The following is a 23,059-nucleotide window of genomic DNA, read 5'->3' as shown; positions in this document are numbered from 1 at the left end:
TAAAAAAGGGGACAATACAGAGAAAGATAAAGCTTTACTAGCAGCAGAGACTCGTAGGTTGCATGTGGATGAATCACAGGGAAATTTCAAATCAAATGCATATGCTAAATTGCTTTATGAATATATTGATGCTATGGAGGCTAAAGATTGCTATGTCTGCATGCAATTGCCAGCCTCTGTAGACGAAGGTATTAGATATCATCATCTTCCATTGACTTATGGAATCACATGTAGTTTGTTGCTTAGTATATTTTACGAACGTGATGGTTTTGAATATTATTTTTCAAACTTTGATGCTGTTTTACCAGAAGTTCCAAACTACAAGCATATGAATAAATGGGATTATTATAAGAGTGAAGATAGGCTAAAGAAATTTTTCATTCCTTGGAAACCGTTAGATACTTCACATGCCCGAAGAAATAATTTGACTTGTAAAGTGTCAGAAATTGAGAAAAGGTTTATAGGGCAAGTGGATGATCGGTATAGGAGACAGAAGATTTTAAAAGCTTCAGGCCAATGGAAAACAGATTGGACAGAAGAAGAAAAGTCACATCAAAGAAAGGGTAGTAATGGTCCAATAGCTTTAGATCGAGAGAAGAAAGGGAAACTGTGTATATATAGGGGTAAAACCTATGATGAGAATGTGTTTGTGGGAGAAGTAAATTGTGAACATGCTTTCCAATTAGAGTATTATACCAAAGATTTCTTGAAGGGAATGCAGGTGATTCCGAATGTATATTTTGTTTGTGGAAGAAATGCATACGTGAAACTACCGGATAATTGGTATGGATCATGGTATTTAGCAATTGTCTTCCCCAAAATATACCATGCTAAGGATCTAGAAATTATAGAGGAAAGAACTCAAGCTAGAGGAAGAAGGGATGTAAGCGCTGAGGAGGTAGTTGGAGACGTATTTGGTGCTATGTTTCCTCTTTTATGGATAGCACTGAATGATGTTAAGATCAGAAGATTGGCAACAGTTGTAGATAGGTTGTCCGCCAGTACTGCTAGATCATTAATGCTGGTGGAGGGAGAGATGCAATCGATAAGGGCAATGGTTCTTCAGAACCGACTTGCTCTAAACGTTCTGTTAGCCAAAGAGGGAGGAGTCTGTAAGGCTTTGAAGGTTCAGGAATGTTGTACTTACATTCCAGACAATTCAAAACCTCTAGAAAGTATATACGGAACATCACTGAAATTCATCATGAGATTGAGGATTTGACACAGGTAAATGTGTGGGAAAAAGTAGGTCATGGAATGGGTAAGGTTGGAAGTTGGTTTGCTAACCTAGGAAAGGGTTTCATTTGGTACATACTGAAACCTATCATCATAATAGTGGTTTGTATAATCACCCTGTGGGGATTGGTGCGGCTGTACCAATGGTATAGATCAAATAGATTGCAGAGATCCATGAGAGAGCAGGGGAGGAGATTAGCTGAGATGCAGGATAATCAGTACAGGAGTCTGAGGGCTCTAGAGATGATGAAACGATAAAGTACTGCAACGAGTTCAGTTTGATTTAGTTATTCCTCAGGGATGGTGTTGTGATGGTGATGACTACTGAAAGTCATCAAAGGGGGGAACTGAGAGAGCGCAAATCGAAAACAAAATTAGAAGTGCACCATATTTACAAGCACGTTGCATTAGTTTAGTAAAGATTACATAAGAGTGTCGAATTTATAGAGTGAAAATACATAAGAGTGTTTAACTAGAATAGAATGCATATATCAGTGTGAAAAGCTAATGTAGAAGTGTGTAAAGATGTTATAATGATGTTGAAATCCCATGTTATGTGGCTGCTGTAGAGGAGAATGTAATTCTGCTAAACGTAGAAATGTGTAGGCCACATGGCAGTTCACAGAGAACGAAAGGTGATGTTATACTTTCACCTGATATGGATTTTAATGTTGTTGTAATTCAAGGTATTATTGATCATAGAACTGAAAAATATGTTTTATAGAAGTGTTTCATATAACCATTGTGTGTAATGAGTTAGAATACTGTTTAGACTAAGAAATTAAATGTTTTACAGAGTGCACAGGCCTGTTTCATGTAACTCTAATAGGCCTGAATAGAGAAGGTCATTTCTTTTTGATCTGCATGTGCTAGTTAGAAGAATGTCATGTAAAGCTTAAATTGCAGAGACTGCTCGATGGTTTACGACTTAAGAAGATATGGTGGAGGCCGGAATTTGGGGCCCACTGTACAAGTGTCTGTTTGCAGGTGCGAGGAGGTTCCAATCAAGAAAGTGATGAATAGAGTTTTGTTCAGGGCGCCAGGCACAGGCCTGGAGGAGGCTTCAGGAATTTCCTGGGGGGTACCGTCCTGCCGGAGAAGAGTCTGAGAAGCAAGGTCAACGCTAACGATGGGCCCAGAGGAGTATCAGCATGGAAAATGCCAGAACCAACACCACGTGAGGGGCGTCTCTAAAGGGCGTTTCTATTGTAAATGTGATTTTGTATTAGGGACAGCACCCCTGGGTGGAGTTAGGGCAGATGGTCTGAGGAACCTAAGAGAGCGGATGGGTAGGCAGATAGGTTAACTGCGAGACACCGATTTACAACGAAGACTAAGGGAAGTGAGTGATCTTCTTTGGAAGTCACCACGGCTGACACCTTTTTAGGTTAAGATTTTGCTAAGCAGGGATGTCACTTAGTCTAGTGTAGGGACAGTCTAATCTGAATTTTCTTCCTTTCTGTAAATGACTCATAAGCTACAGCTTGTGTCGATTCTTGCTACTCTGATGATTTTCGAATTGGTTTTGGTGATATTCTTCTGCCGACTAAGAGCATTTAGAAAATTTATGTTTGTATTGATACCAGTATATCTTTTGAACCTTATTTTGAGATGTTTGTATCTCCAGTTAACTTTGGCTTTATAATAAACTTTTAAAACTTATTCGTAGTAGGTGGTTCTTTAGTGTGGCGTAAGTCCTTATTAATTGACCTAGTAGTGGATTGCCTTTTACTCTATGACAGGTATCAACGGTTCAGTCGACCTGAGTTGGGATCTTGACCTATAGATATAGATCGAAAATCCCGCCGTAACAATATGCTGCTCTTAATAAAGGTATGTTGAGAAAAAAATGTTAAGGCACAGGAAGTGGCATGAGTATGTTTTTAACACTTATTTTGGGTATTTGTACGCTGCAACATTTTGTCTAATTCTCAGGGTGCTAGCTCAGCTAACACTGAGTATGAGGTGGACGTTTGGATGAGGGGAGGGGGCTCATCATTCAAACAAGTGTATTTTTTTCAACACTGGAGTATAGAGGGACTTTCTAGTCCATCTACTGCTACAACTGATCGTAGGTTCTTGGGTAGTATGGACGTGCTAAACTAATCTGTCTTCTATTACTAAAGTTGAAGGTGGCTTACCAGGAGAGCGAAATATACTAGCCACCTTCTACTTCTAGACTTGAAAGAGTGCTAGCCTATGTTCTAATACTATAATTGAAGGTATTTGACTTGACTAGCTGGCTATAACAGACGCTATCTGATAATACTATTTTAAGAGTGGACGCGCAAGGGTCTTGATAAACAAGTTTGTCTCCAAATACCATAGTTGAAGATGGGCTACTTAGAACTTGCTATACAAGCCCATCTTCTATTATCAATGTACTTCGGCGAGCCTAATGGGAGGGTGGTGGATGGGTGGGTGGGTTGGTTAAGTTAGAAGAAGTGGGCTTATGGTATTGTATGTTCAGACGCCCTTATTAATATGGAAATGGACTGTACACCTGGATTTCAGACGTATTATGTACAGAGACCAGCTGTCAGCTTGAATTAGTAATACTGTGTCAACACTCATAGTGCTAAGATGGTACAGCTTTGCATGTCCAGGATGTTACAGTTATGGATTCACAAATATGTGTCTATGATGTACTATTGCCATTTGATAAAACTCAATAAAAAATATGTTTAAAAAAAACTAAGCCAATCTTCTATTACACTCATTGAGACACACGGCTTGTGGAATCGCCATTGAAGAGTAAACTCCATTTTTATAGTTGAGTGTGGCTGATGGGTCTTTATTTCTGGTGCATCTTTAATCACTACAGCTGATAGGGGCTCCAGGGGGTGGCTGGGATTCGTCATTTTAGCCCTTCCATAACATGGCTGTGGGTGGGCTTGGTTTTCCGTCGTTTACCATTACAGTCTGGTTCCATAGCCCACGGCTAGTTCACAGGAAGTTTAAGATTGTGATCTGTCCATCGGGGTCAAGAGGGGATGAGAAACGCCCGGGGAAGTTCATCTGTAGATGCTTGAGAGAGGTCTCCTGGAGACAGAGGCAACCACAAATATTAGACATTGTCAGCAGAGCTGACCACAGAGAGCGGCCAAGGCCTGAAAACCTGAGTCACCCATGGCCTGGGGGAGGTGTCTGCCTGTAAAGGGAGCGCGCTGCCTTCTGATTTCTAAGCTTCTATGGGTGACCTGGGACAGGGAAAGGACAAAACACATCCTGTCACAAAGATGCCACCTTCAGTGGGGAGGACCTGGGAAACCGGGCAACATTTAGAATCAAACACAGTGCATTCAAGTGAGCTGGCCGTGTATTACCTGCAATTTGTTTTACTGGTTACAACTTTTTTGCTGTATGTATATAAAATCACAAACATAAAATGAAAAAAAGAAGTTTATTTGAATAAGGTGTACAAGCAAAAAAAACACGTTTATTAGGTTCAAAATCCACTTTTAACAATGAGTTCTGGTGAAAACCAGACTTCACCAGATAATAGAAGCTATTGGCAGTGCCTAAAAGTGACAAAGAGTTGCACAGCACAACAACGGATATGCCCAGAACCGCCAACGACCAGCGAATGGATGAGGAATATGGACTAAGACCTAAGCCGAGAAAGTGGTACACATGGGGCGAGGCAGCCCAAAATGTTTTAAATATATAGGGGTGCAGATGATGCCCCATGGGCTCACTTCGAGGGGTTGCACAATGTGATGTACCCTGTTGACAGGGCGATATCAATTAGATAACGCGAAAGGGACCACTGGCGTGCTTGAAGGTCACCTTCACGATGACATCACAGCTTTGAACATGACATACAGGCTCGAGAGCCGAACTACAACTGCTTTGCAATTTCGTGAAAACAATGAATCTAAAATGGTGGAAAGAATCAGTAACTAAAGTGCTATGACAACAATAAGTATTATTGCTTTACGGCTATTGTCAAAATGCATAAAGTTTCGTTTTAAAGAAGGAAAAAAAACGAGTGGCTGCACTTTTTATTTTCTAAGTTGTATTTGTGAAGACTAACACCTAGTTACAGACACCCTGCACTCCTGCTGGTCCCCGGATGCCGCTCACCTCCTCAGGGACAATGTGCTTTAAATGCCTGTGTTTTTGCCTGTTCGCCAGACTCTCCTAAACAGAAGATGTTCAATTACTTTTTCTGAGAGAGAGACTTTCAAGGAAAAAATGCTATAAGATCACCAGACAGCAGAGCTACCGACTTTAGAGCTGTGGAACCAGGTTCGAGTCTCAGCGTCGGCTTAACATCCTGTGATTCTGGGCAAATCTCCCCGCGCCTACCAAAAATGAATGTGTCCTTGTGTAAAGTAACTGGTGCTCATGTGAAACGCTCCAACACCTATGGGTCGAGTCGTGCTGTATACAACTTAAAAAAAAGAATGGCTCATGGATCACATCCTGCTCTGATAACGACCCCTGAGTCTGCACTCTACTGGAGAGACGCCTGGCGGCCCTGTGGCCAGTCCGAAGAGTGAGTGAGTGAGTGAGTGAAGGTATTTTTAAAGCGCACTAATGCCGAGGCGTCTTGGCGCTGTGCAGGGTAACTGAGTGTGTGCCGGCCAGTGTTCTATCGCGTAAAAAGCCAGGTGTTAACCCTCTTACTGAACCTCATTGGAGACTTGTCTCAGGTGCAAGGGCAGTGAATTCCAGAGCCTCGCGGCCAGGAGGGAGAAGCCCTTCCCACCCCAGCGTTGTCTATGGAACTTCGAGACCATCGCCAGCCCCTGAGAGGCAGACCTCAAGGGTCGGATTGGCATGAACCTCGTGAATAGGTGTTGCAGATCTAATGCTCCCACCCCAGCTAAGGACTTATGGACCAGGCAGAGTGCTTTAAAATCTATCCGCCTCCGAACAGGGAGCCAGTGTAACTGCCTGATGACCTCTGAGGTGGGGTGGTATTTGGGCAGATGGAGGAGCATCCTGGCTGCTGCGTTCTGAATTGATTGCATCTTGGCCAGTTGACCGCATCCTATACCTAGATAAAGGGCGTTTCCATAGTCTAATCTGGAAAAAATAGTGGCAATTATCACCGTTTTCCTGAGATGGTAAGGAATAAACGGCAGGAACTTTCTCAGCCCCTTAAGCATAAAGAAACAGGCCGAAACAACCTGATTCACCTGGGGCTTCCAGGACAGATCTTTATCGAAGATAAACCCCAGGTTCCTTGCTTTCACCACTGGGACCGGACAGACTCCCGCCGATGTGGGCCACCATTCAGGATTCCAGATAGACTCTTTCTGTCCAAACTCTAAGACTTCCGTCTTTTCAGTGTTTAATTTTAAGAAGTTAAGATTCATCCATTGCATGACTTCGGACATGCATGCAGCGAAGTCAACGGCTATGGAATCCATAGAGTGGGACACGGAAACGATCAGCTGAGTGTCATCAGCATATGACCCTGTCAATACGATACTCCAACGTTCCTCCCCGCAAGGTGGCGGCCTAGCGTCCAAGGGGCGGCTGCTCCTCACATGATGCATCTTTCGCCTGCCTGAGCTCACCACAGTCGCCAAACAGCCCTCCACCCGCCACTCCCCAGCCTGCTATTCTGACCATCGCTTACTATAAACAGCAGTTGAACCACGAGGCTGGGACACTGACATGGGGGACAGGTCCCAGGAAGCAAATGCCATTACATAACATTCCTCAAGTACCACCAAATGTAAGTGTCACTCCAGACTTCACTCTGTATCATGCACCCGCAGGAGCCCACACCGTGTTCACACCAGTAGCGGCTGGTGACTTTTTAAAGTGGTAGGGCGTTAATGTTGATGACCAGTTCCACAGAGTAATGGGACACATCACCAAACATGATTTTATCAGCCATTCGAAGTTTAAACACAATTTAGCTAGGTATGAGCAGACTACATTCAGGAACAATGTACCATAAAATAAATTACAGGGTTAAGCAAACATTCAACACAAAAGCAGTGGAATAGAACTCAACAAAGTGAAGTAAGCAGAAAGAACACACAGCGCACACATATCCCCGCAGCACTGAGAAACTTAAGTGAAACTATTTCTCTCACCACCAAACAAGAACTCGCCAAACAAATGAACTCACACGCACAATTTCACCTTTTTTTAAATAAATTACCAGTTCCGTCTGATCTCTACGAGTTGCACAGAACTCCTATTTATCCCAGGTGAGGTATATTCATTGTTGCTTAATGGGCACACATTTCTGATAGCGAGCTTTAAAGAGATAGCGACATATGAACCACATCCGGGATGTGCAGGTAAAATATGCGGTGGAACAGGGGGTTACAGCAGGGACAGGTGATAGCGTGAGGGTCCTTTCAAGGTATTGATGTTTCTGTATGGCTTAATGGGCTGCATCTAGGACTTTCTAGGCATGCAGACGAGCAGCAGACAGTTTTGGGAGAACGCATTTCAATTTGATTCAAACATTTAAAATTAAATGCTCTCAGACACTAATTAGCTTTAAAAGTCTCTTATGTCTGTTTGATGTGGCTGTCATAATTAATTTAAATTCTGATTTGAACATGGTTATGATGCAGAAACAGCTTACTGCCCGCATTAAACACAATATGACATGCTTGTTAAAGCCCAGTGACTACGTATTTTCTGCAGTATATGTTCTCATTTGACATTGCAGATGTTACTTTTCCTCATCTTCTTTAAAAATAGCACAAAAGTTAAAAAAACTCTTTAACCACAAAACCGCATAATAGTGTTTGGCTCCAAGAAACCATAAAAACTTGCCACACTAATTTATCCTTAGAAAAGAATGTTCGAGACAATTTAATGTTTGATTTGACGGTGACAGAATTCGTTTGTGGACGATTTTGGTGACGTGACGGGAGCTGCTGAAACATCCATCCATGCGACAAGGCCATAATACTAAACCGGCTTATATAACTTTTTAAAAAATGCCTGCCTGGGCCGTCACTGCTGAACTGCAGCCTGACTCCTCAAATCCCAAGTTCACAGGTCCTACTGTCCAGTTCTACTACTCCGGACAGCAACCTGCAGTGCTGTGCACAGCAGCATGCAACCAAGACTAGCTCAGCTGCTGCCGGCACTTCAGTAAAGATGAATCCGATTCAGCCTGCCCCGGCTCCAAAACATGCATTCTGACTCGAGTGACGCAGGCAGTACAGATAAAATGGCTTCCACTCCGATTGACAAGGCCTCACGCGCGGGAAGCAGTCTCATGTCGAGTCAGCGCAGACTCGATTCCTTGGCTTCCCACCGTCCACACCCTTTCCCAACTCGTCCCAGGCAGGGGTCCCACCCACGCCCTGTAACGAGTTGGGAAAGGGTGTGGTGACAAGCTCTCCACTCTCTGATTGATGTGGAGGGTTAGCGATACCAGGCTCGTATTTTCTGATGACATCACAACCTTCAGGGCTGTGAGGTTATTAGCCTGGCAAACACTTAGGCTTCTTTGCGCCCACCCGGGGAGCAAGCATTGCAGACTCACATCTCGTGACAGTGTCCACATCAGCTTCACTACAACGCTGATGCCAGTGGGTGGAGCACACAGTGCCACGTGTTCGAGTATTAAGTAGGTCAAGACCACAACAATATAAAATAACAAAGGTGGTATTTTCAATTAAAAAAACTAATTATGAGCATTGATATGATATTGTAGAATGTAACGGGGGCAGAGCCCAGACGCCCTCATGGAGAAACGGCCACTGGTTCACACGCAACCCCCCTGTAGGTGTAAACCATACACTGGCATTTGTTGCACTGAATTCACATCCTCACCCTCTTCCTCTCCACGCTCCAGCAGAGTCAGTGGAGTGTAACAAACTGTAAAGTCAGGTACCAATCTGAAGAATAGGTTAACTCACAGTGTACACTCTAATCAGGCTTTCTTCTACATACCCCTCCTTGCACTTGGTTCGTTAGAGGAAGGGACTACTGGCTAGCACTGAAATATGAGTGGAAATTTGATGTTCTAGTTTCTCTTTTTTTTATAGACTTACCACTGTTCTATTTTGCCCTTACACTGTATTTTGTTCTTTAGATCTACCATGGCATGTGCTCTGTTACTGGCTCGACTGCCCCTGAGGCACACAAAAACCCAGGTTTAATCAGTTACTGTGCAGCCACCATTCAGAGAAGACCAAAATATCTCCTCTCATGGGAATGGTTCAGTCCTGGTCCTTGACGTGAGGTAGAAATATCATCGTCTATGTAGAGCAATCCACCGAGTACCAGAAGGCTTCCGGGTTCAACCAATGTGCTGCTTCTTCGTAATCCTAAAGCGGTGTCTAGAAGGAGTGTTGGTCGGTGCTCCTGCCTGGCCATTGGCAGCTGAACCCAGGAACTCCTCTCTTTAAACTGCCCCCTTGCGAATAAATGGAATTGGACACATGCCCAAACCCAAGGGCCCTTCACCGCATTGCCATGCAGAATCTGCGGACCCTCCCAATCACCGCCTGTGGGCAGGGATCATTACCGGCAGAGTCAGCTCTGCGTGTAATTATTTAAGGGTCAGACATTGGCACTTAAGGGAAACTAATGGCAGAAGTGTAATCCGGTGTTAGAGGGGTGTGGGAAAACACAGAGCATCGTTAGCCGACGGAAGCAGTGCTTAGAAGACATTATCTCCCTGATATCCAAAACATGCAATTAACTGTAATTTGCCAATTCCACCACACATCCCAAATGAGCAAAGTGACTGCAAGGATCCGACTTTAAAGGATGGTAAGTTCCTAAATTATACGATTCATTCAGCCCAGAGTGCGTGTCTTGTTCTCAGTGTTTGCGCAAGTGCAATTTGCGTACTTGAGGCACCCGAGCAAGATGTGGAGAAATTGTATCCTGCATTGGAGAGAGTTCCCTTAATTGTGTCACAGAAAATATTCGGGCAAAGAGCAGGCTCGGTAATTTTCGGCACAACTCACGAGAGACTGGTTGCGCCTTCTTCACCAACTGTTGGTGGCCGAAACATGGATGCTGTTCTAATTGCTAATCACTATTCACAATAAAAGCAGTAGTACCCTTTTACATAGTGCAATCCATGCACTGAATTGTGTCTAAGCCATTAAATGGCAGGCTTTATAATCCACCTGGGTCAATGCAGTCCAACGGAGGCCTATGAGGACAGCATATATACCAGATTTTCTTGATTAATTGTACGCTAATTAATCCTTTGTGGCTAACCAGAAAATCTGCCATTGATCCACCCGCTCATTGATGGATTGTTATGAACCATAAAGAGGAGTTGACTGAGAGTGGATTCAAACCTGCGACCTGCAGCTCAGACAAAGACCTGAGCAGGAAGGCCTCAACCCACTGAGCTATCTCACCAGCTTTTTTTGCTGAATATTGGATCAGTCAGTGTTAAAGGCAACCTCAACCCCCTCTTCAGCCTGGTTAATCTTATTCTCTCCCCAATACGTAAATGTAAATGTAAATGTATTGGACTTGTAAAGCGCACAGCTGCCCGTAAGCGTCCCGGCGCTTGCTTAGGGAACCCGTCCTGGTATTCCCCTGTGAGAAACCCCGGCAGGGTGTCCACAAGGTGAAAGCCAGGCATCCCGCCGCGAGGGTCCGTAGTGGAGATTAAGCAAGCTATTGCCCAGAGTCGCAGAGTGTGACCCCGTGAGTTGAGTAGGCACCAGAGCGGGAATTGTCGAGTCCGTGAGCCCAAGACCCGCCGAGGCGGGGAATCGAACCCTGGTCCACGGTCGATCTCAGCTTCCGGGTCTGCCGCCTCTAACCACTGAGCCACGCTTCTCCTACGTGTCCTGAATACCATTCCTTTTCTGGAAAGCTATGAGAAACGGGACCACCAACCAGCATTCTTTGTACCTTTCCCTCACACTGACCTTCCACTCCAGCTGACATCTTCTGGCCACCTCCCTCCAACTTGTCCTAACAGCCACTCATTCTCGTGTTTTTCTTCTCGTTATTTCTCCGTACTCTGGCCCTGCCTAAGTCAGCCCTCACCTCTCACGAGTCTCTCCTCCTTCAACCCCTAGGCACTCGGCCACTCATGAAAGTAAAGCTCTGGTGTTTAATCGGGTCTTTAATCCTGCTATTAGAGGTCTATCCGGCTGGACTGGGAGCAGCTGTCCTCCAAAACGAGGCAGCAAGCTCTCACTCCCCAAAGTCAAGAAACTCCTACATCATTCCAGCCTACGCCTGTCTTAATGTCACTACATTTCAGCTTGAAATGTAGTGCAGTTCTGTGAAGTGACACCAATCATGATTTCCAGCTGAACTCAATGTATTTTTTGTGATTAACTGCGCAAACCATCTAGGAATTGTATCATCTGGGGCACAGGACAACCATTAGCTCGGTGGTCTCTGACTGGACGTCAAACTACTCAGACTGCTTCGAGGCACTAGAGGACTCAGGGCTCTACTAATGAAACGATCTAGAGATTGGGGTAGAGTCACCATCGGCAGGTTTATACCTACGGAATGACCGAAATTAAGTCAAGAGTTTTCCTCACCGTTTACCCATTATAGGTTCTAAACTTGGTACATAAGCACAGGATGACAAATCACATGCTTGTGAAACTGTATTTATAGAGGCGCCTTTCAATTCTGAAAAAAGTGTCACACTCCGACTCTTGTTTCTGTATAGAACACCTACTTTAAAAAAAGTTTTTAATGCCTTTCTTGGTTTCATCCTTTTCATTTGCAGACAAATGGCTAAAAGTAAACAATTACACAGAATTTATAATCAACTGTGGTGGGTGGAACATTACGAATGCGCGGTATATGATTAATTGTGCACTTTCACTTATGTAGAACACAGAGATAAAATACTCTTTCAATCATGTTATTCGCACCTCAGTTCATTATAACTGTTATTCGATTACGTATTTTTCACAATTAGTCTATATAAACAAAAAGGATAAAACTGTGGGTCCAGTGACGCACAGTTTTATTCTGAGAGGGAGAGTACCAGCACTTTTCAAGAGTAATGCAATACCTTTAATAGGATAGTACCAGCACTTCTCAGAAACAAGCAGGTACTCTGGTACCGAGTACCTGCACTTCTATTTTCCCATTTCAAGCACTGACTGTATGTGTACATTACTACCATTATTTGCACGGACACAAACAAGAGTGTATCGCGTCACCAAGCACAAAGCCATACATTCAAAGTAACAACGAGATGAGATCTTCGAAAGTTAAGAGCACGTGGGACTGACACTGGGATATACAACTGTGACACAAGACACTATCAGAGCACTTTCACCAGCTCCAGACACACCAACTCTGTGTGCAAAAGTGGCATCGCGAGAGAATGGCAATAACCCAATCTAGATAAGGAACTTATTACGTTGAGACCTATGGCTAAGCCCCTCCCACTCAAAGAATCTTCATGAACACATTGAAGAGCGTTGGCCAACCACTGTAATGGGCACAAAGATGCTGAGGGGTGTTGAACGGCACAGACTCACTGAACCACTCAATGGTCAACTAGAAGTCTGACTCAGAGAGTTGTAGGTTTGTCTGTGCTTGCCTGGACATGGATGGCCTCAGGTTATTTTCTTGCTGAGGTGGTCCTTTTCACTGCATACAAAAATAAAGATGAGGCGTGGAACACTAAAATATCGAAGAGCCATATCCAATTAAAGCATAGGAAACTGGGCTGAACCACATTCCCAATGAAGACCCATGCAATCACAATCACCATCTTGAAATGACTTCCTACACAAGTAATTACATTTCAGCAGACTCTAGTCCCACTGGATTTGATGTTCCCTTGCGGGCACACTGAACCACCCTCTTCTTGGTTCTTAGTGTCTTCAGCTTCTTACAGGGCTGATTAAGGTCATAAGTACCATGGATGCCTTGGTTGTTGTTTCCTGATATCAGTGCCATCTTAATGCATGGGCATGCTGAGCAGTTGCCCGGAAGCCCCACGAGCATAGGAGCCTCATGCAGACCAGAATTTAACACTCATTTTCAATTAAACATTTGTATTCCTGTGAGTGGTTGTGTAGGGCCCAGTGCACCTTTGCCTGGGGGCCTATAATGCTGTTAAGATGACTCTGCCCGATATTGCCATTTTCCCCTTTGAGGCACATGCTTTGGGTTGGTTTAGGGGACAAAAGGAGGAGGAATGTCTTGGTTGCTGAGCCGTTTTCTTTTTTCATAATGCCAGGTTCCCTAACTGAAGCAGGGATATCTGTATGGCTTCCAAGCATGGCAGTGGACGGTGATCCTGCTATTGTAATGGTTGTTTATGACGTCGGGAACGTGTTGTGTTATGTGTATTTTTTATAGCGCACAACTCACTGGGATGTTATCCTGGAGCTGAAGCAGGAGATGTATGGGTGAGTCAGGGTCTGGGCTAGGCGAATAGCCAGTTCTTCACTTTCTTGCAAAATTCAAGAACTGAGGAGGAGGCTCTGATGTGCAGGGCAGTTCATTCCAGGCTTTAGAAGTGAAGTAGGCAAAGGCATGACTGCTGAATCTGTTGAGGTGTGTGCGAGTAGGAGGCCGGCTAAGGGGAAGTGTTAGAATTTGTTAAAATGTATGCAGTTGTTGAGGTACGTAGGACCAATGTTGTACACAAGGAGTTTCAAGAGTGCTTGTTTGAGGATTGGGAGCCAGTGGAGTTCTTTAAAGTATGGGATGAAGTGAGTTTGGGGTGGGAGGTTCAGGGTGAGCCTGGCTGCAGAGTTTTGTATGGTCTGGAGACTTCTGGTCAGTTGTGCTTTGATATCAGGATATAGAGTGTCACCATAGTCCAGTCTGCTGTAGATGAGGGCTTGGGTGATGTTTCTGTGAGTATTGGTGGGGAGCCATTTGAAAATGTACTTGAGCTTTTTCAGTGTGTGGAAGAAATAGATGGAGAATGGGTTCACCTAGTCCGCCAAGGTGAGTTGGTTGTTGATTACTATTCTGAAGTTCTATGCATTTGTAGACAGGAGGTGCGTGGGTCCAAGTTCGATTGGCCACCAGGTGGCGTCCCAGAGCGAGGTGTCTTTGCTGAAGAATACTAATTCCGTTTTGTCTGCATTGAGCTTGAGGCAGTCGGTTTTCCTTCATCTGGCAACTTCAGTCTTAATGGTGGAGAAATCGGTCCGGGTGTTTGGTGTCTTGTCGGGGAGGGATATTATGAGATAGGTGTCGCATAGGATAAGATGTTGATTCCATGAGTGCAGATGATTTTAGTGAATGGAGTTATGTAGGCATTGATTTGAGTGTGGCCGAGTGAAGTTCCTTGTGGAACCTTGGAGATGAGGTTGTTGCGGTGAAGGGGGTCAGGATGACAGACTGAATACGGTAATTTCTTAATATCTCAAACTATGAGTGTTTTTTGAAAGAAAATACACATTTACTTTTGCTTCAAAATGTAAACTAGTTTCAGAATTCACATCCCCACCATTTCATTCACCTTTAGGGATGTCTGAAACTCATTATTCAAGCACTGGGCTCTGCTGTTTTAAGTACCAAGTGCCTTGTGCCGGATATATCCATCGAATGCATGACCACCTCTCACGCAGCAAATATACTGTTAGAAGTGTCCAACCAAGGCAAATCACTGTCAGTGCCATGGTTTAGATATGTGGGCTAACCCGCCCCTCACTTCATAGACAATGTAAAGTGAGCTTCAACTTCAAAGACACGCACAAGTCCCCCTAAAGGGTCGGGAACTCAATGTGTACATAAGAGGCACTGCTATGTAGCGGTTTCCAACACCATTCCAAAGCTTCTAAGAACTGCAATAAAATAAAATATTAATGTCCCATCAGGCACTGCTCTACATTTTACTAAAATTTTTAAAACGTTCCGTTTTACTGGGTCTTTTGCAGAACCCTACTGCAAAAATCTAAAGACAAATGTTTAACTTTGTTTTTAGTAAACAAAAAGTTCTTTTTTTTTGCCAACATCAAAAAAATGTTTTTCCATACCTAGTTTTATAAGGGATAATAACAGCAAAGATAACGTATATAATTTGCTTTACTCTAAAAGAAGCAGGTGTGTGAGAAATACCTGGTCATAAAGACAGCAGCGTCGACAGGGGGCGTGTCATCCTTCCCACCGGGCACCTGGTTGTTGCCGAGGTAGCTGGTGCCTCCGTATTCCTCATTCTGCCAGTGGCAAAAACTCTCCAAAGCCCTTTCCCCATGGTGCCCAATAGATAGCTGTGCCTTTAAAAAACAGACATAACCAGTTATTCTGGGCGAAGACATGATTGAACTGTTAAACAAATTCAAATGTCTCACATTTTTGCAAATTTTTGGGCAGTATCACAATAATAACAAGATTGCACGATAATAATTAATGCCCTGTTGGACCTCTAATCAACAGCAGTGGATACAATTGTTAACATGCTGAAGGTGTTGATAATGTATTGGAACTTCCACGGGATCCTTAAGGGACAGGGGTTGTTTGTTGGGGGAGGGAGTAGTCAGCTGACATTGGACAGGGTCTGAGGAGGGGGCAGCTAGGGGTTTGTATTGGACGCATCGATAAAATTTAGCTGTGCACTTACGGACATGCCCGTCCATGCTCTGAGAGTGTCCTGGCTTCTCATACGTCTTGGGTACAGCATCCATGCAGTGATAATGGAAGAGAAGAACCATATGATGTAGGGAGGGAGTAGCAGTCACAAATGAACAGCAAAAATGACACACCTTGCAGGCCAAAGGGTTCAAGCATGGAATATGGGTATACTCTCCTCCAAACACACTAGATTGTGAGCAGCATGCAACCATCATCCATGCTGGTGGGCAACAGTCAGGGTTAATACCAGGTGGAAATATGCTCAACTCCATGGCAGCATGTGCTGGAGGGATACAATCGGAGAAGAGTGCTTGGGACACAGCTGCTAGGGTAATCATGAAGGAAACAGGCTGGGACCTTGTAATACTTAGCATACAGCTAGAATCTGGTGTCATAGAGATTCTAGTTAAAAATGTCATGATGAACTGTAGTTGGCAGCAGAGGAGCTCCTGTGTGTCCCTCCTCCGCTATCTTGTAGCTCTATTGTGGTAATAAACTTACCGGAACTCTTCTGAAGATCCCAGTGAGATTACTACAATTTGCTGATGATGAGAAAGGGCCACATCATGGGACCCAGAACGCGTCTTGCCACCGGTCTCCTCGAAGCGTATCATTGTCTGCAGCGGAGCATTTCTGATTTCAGGCTAGTACACAGAGCAGTGCCAAATTGTGCAACACAAGTGTTTCCCCGCAATGGAAGAATCATCAAAATAATCCAAAGAAAAATCATCTCAACCCACATAAAACCAAGAACCAGTTCGTCGCAAAACTGTTGGCTCAGGTACAAGGACTGGATCGGTGAAATCCAAAAGCGTTGGATCTGTATAGATGACTTAGCTGCAGAAGGCGTATTTAGAACAGTACTAACTTCAGTCGTGTTGCTGACAGTTGTAGTGGATGCAGGTATTAATTGTATTGTATTCTCCATCCCCCTCCAGCTGTGAATAAACAGCTTTGGTGGCACTCACTAGCTGTAGAGGAATTTCCTGTATGGTAACGGGAGGAGTTAGGGAACTACTAAGGACTCCTCGATGCCTACTGTTGAGAATCGACCAGATGATGTAAATTGATGTGATCAAAAGAGAAAAATCAATTGTCTTTTGAACCAGAAAGCAGTGGCAAGATTATAGTTCTTGTCCTTTGTATGCCAAGGACTGGCACCGGTACTCGATATAATAGGCCAAGGTCCTTCACCGCCACCTTCTCTCACACATGATTCCCAATTTGTGGAACTCTGTCGGAAGGTTCTGGTTTTTCCTTTATTCATGCAGAGGCAGACATTTTCAACTGCTCACTGGATTGGGTGTAATTGAAGTTTTGTAGATCATGTAAGACAGCACAATGATCATCTGCATCAAAGGACGTGGCCATGCCACAATGCCTGGACCGTCAAGGTTTGGAACGTATATTTTGATGCCAAAGAGGACCTCAAAAGGGGTCCAGCCACCCCAGGTCTTTTAGGCAAATTATGTGCTCATTGTACCCCATATAGGTGGAAAAGCCAACTGTGCCCTTTGCCTAATTCTCTAGCTGTTAAGGACTGCTTAAAGTCATGGCACATCCTCTCCACCACATAATTGCCCTTAGGCTGGTATGGAGAGGTATAATGCACCTGTATACCCAGAGAAGCCATAATACCCGGTATGCATTAGACGCAAGAGCCGGGCACTTGTCCGAATGGAATGTACTGCATGCATATGTCCCAATAAAGACTAGCATGTCTTTAATAACAGTGCAAGCATCAGCAGCACGCTGTGGCCAAGCCCAGGGGATCCTGGGCAAGAATCAACTGCAACAAGGATACATTTAAAAGCAATATCGGAAATAAGGAGACCACAGTGGTGCAAGTATATCCAGCTAAAACGAAATAACCAAGTGTGTCAGCAGTGAACAATCAACAGTGGAAGCTTTAATTTGTTGACAAATGTTACAACACAGGACATATTTTTTGGCCTGTTGATATATGCCATGCCACCAATAGCGTTGCTATATGCTATAACAAAATTGTGGCAGCCATACCTGCATGTGCAGAAGCAACACTTCAATGCACAGCTATCACCAAAGCTAGTCTGCGATCTTGGTTTCTTGGTTGAGAATCATATGATCACCAACTCTAGGATTGGTTACAAAAGGAATGTTTTTTTCACTTAAATGGTATGTATATTTAAATGGAAAGCCTTTAGGTAAAGGGGTGCCGTTTTTGTTAGCATTAACGGCAGCCAAGATATCAGAATCTATTCTCATTTTAGAATGAGTAATTGCAGAAACAGTAGCAGTCGTAACTGCAGATTTGACCGCTTCATCAGCCGGGAAATTCCCTACAACATGTGCTCCCACACGTTGATGATTCAATGTATGACTAACATGAGCACATGGTAACCTATCTTTGAGGTCTGCCAGCTTAACTCAAAGCATTTTATGCGTGATGTTGTTGCCTATAGAATCTTTGAATCCATTCGGACGCCAATAATGTAAATTATCATTAAAGGACTGTACACAGTAATGTGAATCACACACAATAAGTGTGGGGAATTCAGAATCCGTATATTCGAGTGTAAGAAGCAAAGCTTTCAGATTAGCCAACTGCACACTGCAATTCCCTACAGACTGGGTACGAGTTGCTTGTGATTGGAATTTTCCGTCCGACATCAACAACAACGATGGTGGATGCCGTCAAATATTGCTGCTTAGAGTTCATAGCAGGCTGTGCTGAACCATCAGTGTAAACAATATATTTATACTGTTCAAGAAGTAAGACAGTACTGGTCAGAGGATTAACATACTCATATTGTAGAAATTCCTGTGTCTGTAAGGACAGGTCAAAGACAAAGTCCACATCAACAGTTGTTAAGGATGTTACCCACTGTGTTCATCTAGGATGGATGACTTTAGCGTTAGGAATGCTAGCCTTTGTGACAGCCTCTAAGACTGGAACAGGAGTAACAACAATATTGTGGTTCCCTTCTGCAAGTGGAAGCTCTTTAAGAATAGCCATTTGCATCACAGTCAGTATTTTTCCAGTGGATTATAAATGTGATTTATATGCTTTCTGCTTTGTTTCACCTTCATAAAGGTTAAATAGGTAAATCCAAATGCACCCGGTATGAGTTGGATGACTAGGTTTGTAGTATTTACATATGTATGTAAGTGACAGGTTGTAGGTAAGTCAGATTGTAAAGATCTGAGTTTATCTGTGTGTTCTGATGTCCAATTTGATCTGGAAAAATCAGGGTGAATGAATTCAGTGGATTGACTTGTTGTGCATAATCAGGAACGTAAGTTGTGCCAAAATTAAGGAATCCTAAAAAGGATAGTAGTTTCTTTAAAGTGGTTGGAGGTTACAATTGTGCACACTTCTCCAAAAGTGAGGGGCAAGACTCTTACCCTCATGTGTAAGTTCATATTCCAAGAAAAAGACACTTAGAAATGCAATATGAGAATTCTTAAAGTGGAACTTGGAGCCATATGCAGTGAATCCTAAAATTATTCAATCCACTGTGGCCAAGTGCAGATTTAACTCATTGTCTGTGAAGTAAATGTCACCCAAATAAGACAATGTGTCAGGGTCAATGTTATGTAGAATTGACACTATGCGGGCAGCAAACAGTCCTGGACTGTTCTTATATCCCATTGCGAGTCTTGCAAAGCGACGTTGAAAGCCAAGTGTTGAGAAGGCTGTCCAATCTCAGGTGCTAGATTTTGGCAGAAGAAACCAATGGAAATATACAAGGTAGTTTTGTATCTTCACAGACTGTATTATGAATCAGTGCCATACTGTGTGTATTTTGTATTGCAATAATATGGGTATGACTGTTTACAGGTCTATAGTTAAGACTATAAGATATGAATGAACCAGTTTCCGAACAGGAAAGAGAGGATTATTAATCTGAGAGACACAGGGTTCAATTACTTCCTAGTACTCCAATTGGGAAAGTATTTCTCTAACAGGGGCTTTAGCATCCCTTTTAATGGGGTATTGTGGTTGTACTTGTCGGCTGGACCTTATGGGTAAGACATGATAAGAAGAATCCTTATCCCCGCCGACATAAATGAAGTATACAGCTGGGGCTTGTGCAACAGCCTATTCTGCTGCATAAACTGGTTTGGCTTCAGGGACAACAGCAGAAAATGAAGGAATTATTACATCCTCACCCTGTGGGCATGTTTGGGGAAACGATGGGGGCCACTCGACCTCCACTAAAAGGATGTCAGTAGACTTTGTAAAATTTGCTCAGAGAATTACTCTAATGGTGCGCTGTAGGTCACTCTCAATTTGTATATAGAAATCATATAACCTATCTGGAGGGCCTATGCACTTATTTAGGGTTTCAACTGTAACAAAGTTATCAGTTGCTCTCACTGCCAGAAACACTTGGAGATTTTGGAATGCTATTGTGACTTCTGCCACACTGTCGAGGAGAGTCACTGCCAAATTTCAGTTCAGAAGGAGGGTTCTCAGTGTTTGTGGCACATTTTGCGGTTATAGCCGCAATCTTCTTTTTTTTTAAAATTTGGGTTTAAATGGAACTTTTTCATCCTTTCGAATTTTTTTGGCTTCACGTACTCCTCTTGTCTGAGCTCAGATCACCCTCCCCTCTTGTGTTGCTTGATGGATGAGTCCTGCAAGTAACACAGAGAACGTGTATCAGAACTCTGATCCCTGTCTGGTGCCTTGATTTTAATACTATCACAAAAATAGCGGTGCCTCATATAGGGCTCTGGGGGTGGAGAACCTTACCGAGGTTTACCTTTCTTTGGTTGCTTAGATTCTTCCCATGTGTTTTTTTTAGCAAACTCACGGGTCTGCTTGGCATCCTTGTCAGTAATAGGTTTGACAAGAGGTGGTTTAGTAGGTCTGGTTCCCAAATGATTGTGTCCTAAGGATGTGTACACATCAGCAATAGTTATCGGTAACTCACGTGAGCCTTTGGCAAATAGCCAGAGATGCCGCTTTGCCTTTAATGTTAGACAGCATCATTGTGGACAGCCCAGGAAATGTTCCCATTAGTTTCATCCCCAATTCCAGGGCAGCAGCTGCCCTGTGTTCATTCTGTATTTGTTTTAACATGTCCGGTAAGACTGATATTGGTGGAGTGCAATGACTGGTGGTATATACAGTGGCAAAGACGGTACCCCATGTGTTGCAGTCACCTGTTGCAGGAAGTATTCCATAGGGTAAGCACATAGTCAATATTCTGTGCTTGTCTCGTGCTCCTGTAAGGGGAAACACATTTCCAATTTGTACTACAGACTAGTAGGAAAAAGCCCAGCAGGATGGGTTTGCAGTACCATGAATTACCCTAAATGTAACCATATACAAGAATCAACCTCCGACAATCATTATTCCTCCTGAGATACATCAATGGTGGTCCTGCCATCCTCAGGTCAGCACAATGCTAACAATGCTTACTTTGGCCTCCCAGCCAACAAGATAATCCTTGCAAGCGACAGTGGTCAAGCATAAACTCCTGGTGAGACTCTGAAGTTCAGATTTCACATCTTACATATTGTGAGGCTTAAGAGCCTTGTAATTGCTGCCACAAGCTAAACCGGGACATCACAATCATGCACTTACTTTTTAATCACACATACAGCACACTCATTGTGCCTAACTCATACCCTTTGCTTTGTTTCTGATCATCTTGCAAACCTGCTTGCCAGCTCAGGCAATGTAAGCAATTACACTAGTCCCAGGCAGAGACAAAAGGGTGAACATGGATGGATGTCGGAAGATCCCTGCTAAAGGTGCCTTAACCTGCTGATCTTATTTGAGTATGTAAAATTGCCCAAAACCTGGGCTGACACCACGTACATATAAATTCCAGCTGTGCTGTAACACATTTTCAACGTGCACTGCAAAATTCGGAGTACGTACCGGACGCTGGCGTAGCAGGACTAACTTTGTGACCTGAATGTTGACTCGGATGCCTAGGCTCTGGTGCTGGAACATGTTGTACACCTGTCGAACATATTTAAAACATGCATTAAACACTCAGCAATCTTAAAAAAGAAAACCAGCATATTGTAATGCAGACTGATGCTGCACACGCCTGCAGGTAAACAAAACAAACCAATGATCTTACTTTCTCAGTCTAGGAGAGACGGAGAGTGGGCAGACCCATCCTACTTCCCCACCCAGGAAAGAGTAGAGAAAGACATGATACTTTCTCCTACCCTGGTGAGAGTAGGGGAAGCCATCATACTATCTTCCAGTCAGAAGCGAGTGTTGTTGAAGCCATCTTACTGTCGCCTACCATGTTCAGGCCTGCACACCCATTGACCAAGACGTGCTAGTTAATTACCCTATCTGAATTAGTGACTACTTTCTACCCTCTTCCTGTTTCCCACAGGATGTACAGAAAAGGCACGATGCTTGTCTGCTAGCAATTCTTATCTCCACTTGTAAAATGGACTATCAGTGGCACCTCTTTGTCTCTATTTTTACTTGTCTAAGTATACTATCTCTAGATAATGGAGAAATTAGTGTTAGCTTATAAAATGGACAGTTGCCCCTTTGCTTAAAAGACACAATTTAGACCCACCACCTCTGGCTAACGACTGCCTGATGAAGAATCTGAGTGTTATTTTGACATCAATAGAACATCCTGATTCCAACTTCAGTCCCCTCTTCGACCCTGATGAAGAGGGCATTGACATAATAATACATTGCTGTGGGTGTTATGACATGCTCCTGAGAGAGCGCAAACTGATATAAATATATGAGTACATCACACTTACCTATAGAGAGCATAATTCATGAAGAGAAATGCCATGAGTGCTAATAGTATTTGAAATTATATTCTAAATGTATAGCTAATATAGAGATTTAAGTAGAAGTGGAACTAATACAGAAATGTGTGACATTATATGATTTTATTAGACGTGATTATTTTGAATCTATGTCGTGTAGCTGTTAACATATAAGATGGTCTGTGGTAAAACGCAGAACGTGGTAGGCCTCAGGGCCAGAGCTGGAGCTAAAAGGGAAGGTGTTTCTTTTCACGACACAGATTGTTTAACGTTTTTGGTCATTGCATTAATGGGCCATGATTTAGAGTAATGTTTTCTAAATAATAGAATAAGAGTTTTAACATGCTTTAATTAAATGAAGAAATTGAATGCTATAATCATAATGTGAAATATTGTAGGCCTGAAATGTTTTAGCATTGATTTACACGTACATGTCTGGGCTGAGAAATGTTGCAAGCCTTTTTAGAAGTCTATGAGAGTTGGGTTCTTGGCGGCAGATATCTGTCTGCAACAGGAAAGGGGGGATCCAATTATAAGTGAATGAATAGAGGCCTGTTCAGTAGACGGCCCAGACATGGAGGAGGGT

At 43.4% G+C, this 23,059-nt stretch overlaps 1 protein-coding gene across 1 annotated transcript in view; it reads right to left on the bottom strand.

The window, feature by feature from the left end:
* ADAMTS17 (ADAM metallopeptidase with thrombospondin type 1 motif 17) overlaps positions 1–23,059 on the bottom strand; it is a 1,305,267-nt gene that overhangs the window by 1,099,785 nt on the left and 182,423 nt on the right. The window contains exons 5-6 of the mRNA XM_078683112.1: positions 21,599–21,682; positions 15,211–15,368 (exon numbers count right to left, since the gene is read on the bottom strand). Coding sequence (XP_078539238.1) covers positions 15,211–15,368; positions 21,599–21,682 — 242 coding nt within the window. The remainder of the gene's footprint in view (positions 1–15,210; positions 15,369–21,598; positions 21,683–23,059) is intronic.

This window comes from Lissotriton helveticus, chromosome 3_1, assembly GCF_964261635.1.
Source record: "Lissotriton helveticus chromosome 3_1, aLisHel1.1, whole genome shotgun sequence".
Classification (NCBI taxonomy): Eukaryota; Metazoa; Chordata; class Amphibia; order Caudata; family Salamandridae; genus Lissotriton; species Lissotriton helveticus.
The sequence above is the reverse complement of the archived record's forward strand: the minus strand, read 5'-3'. Positions and strand labels throughout refer to the sequence as shown.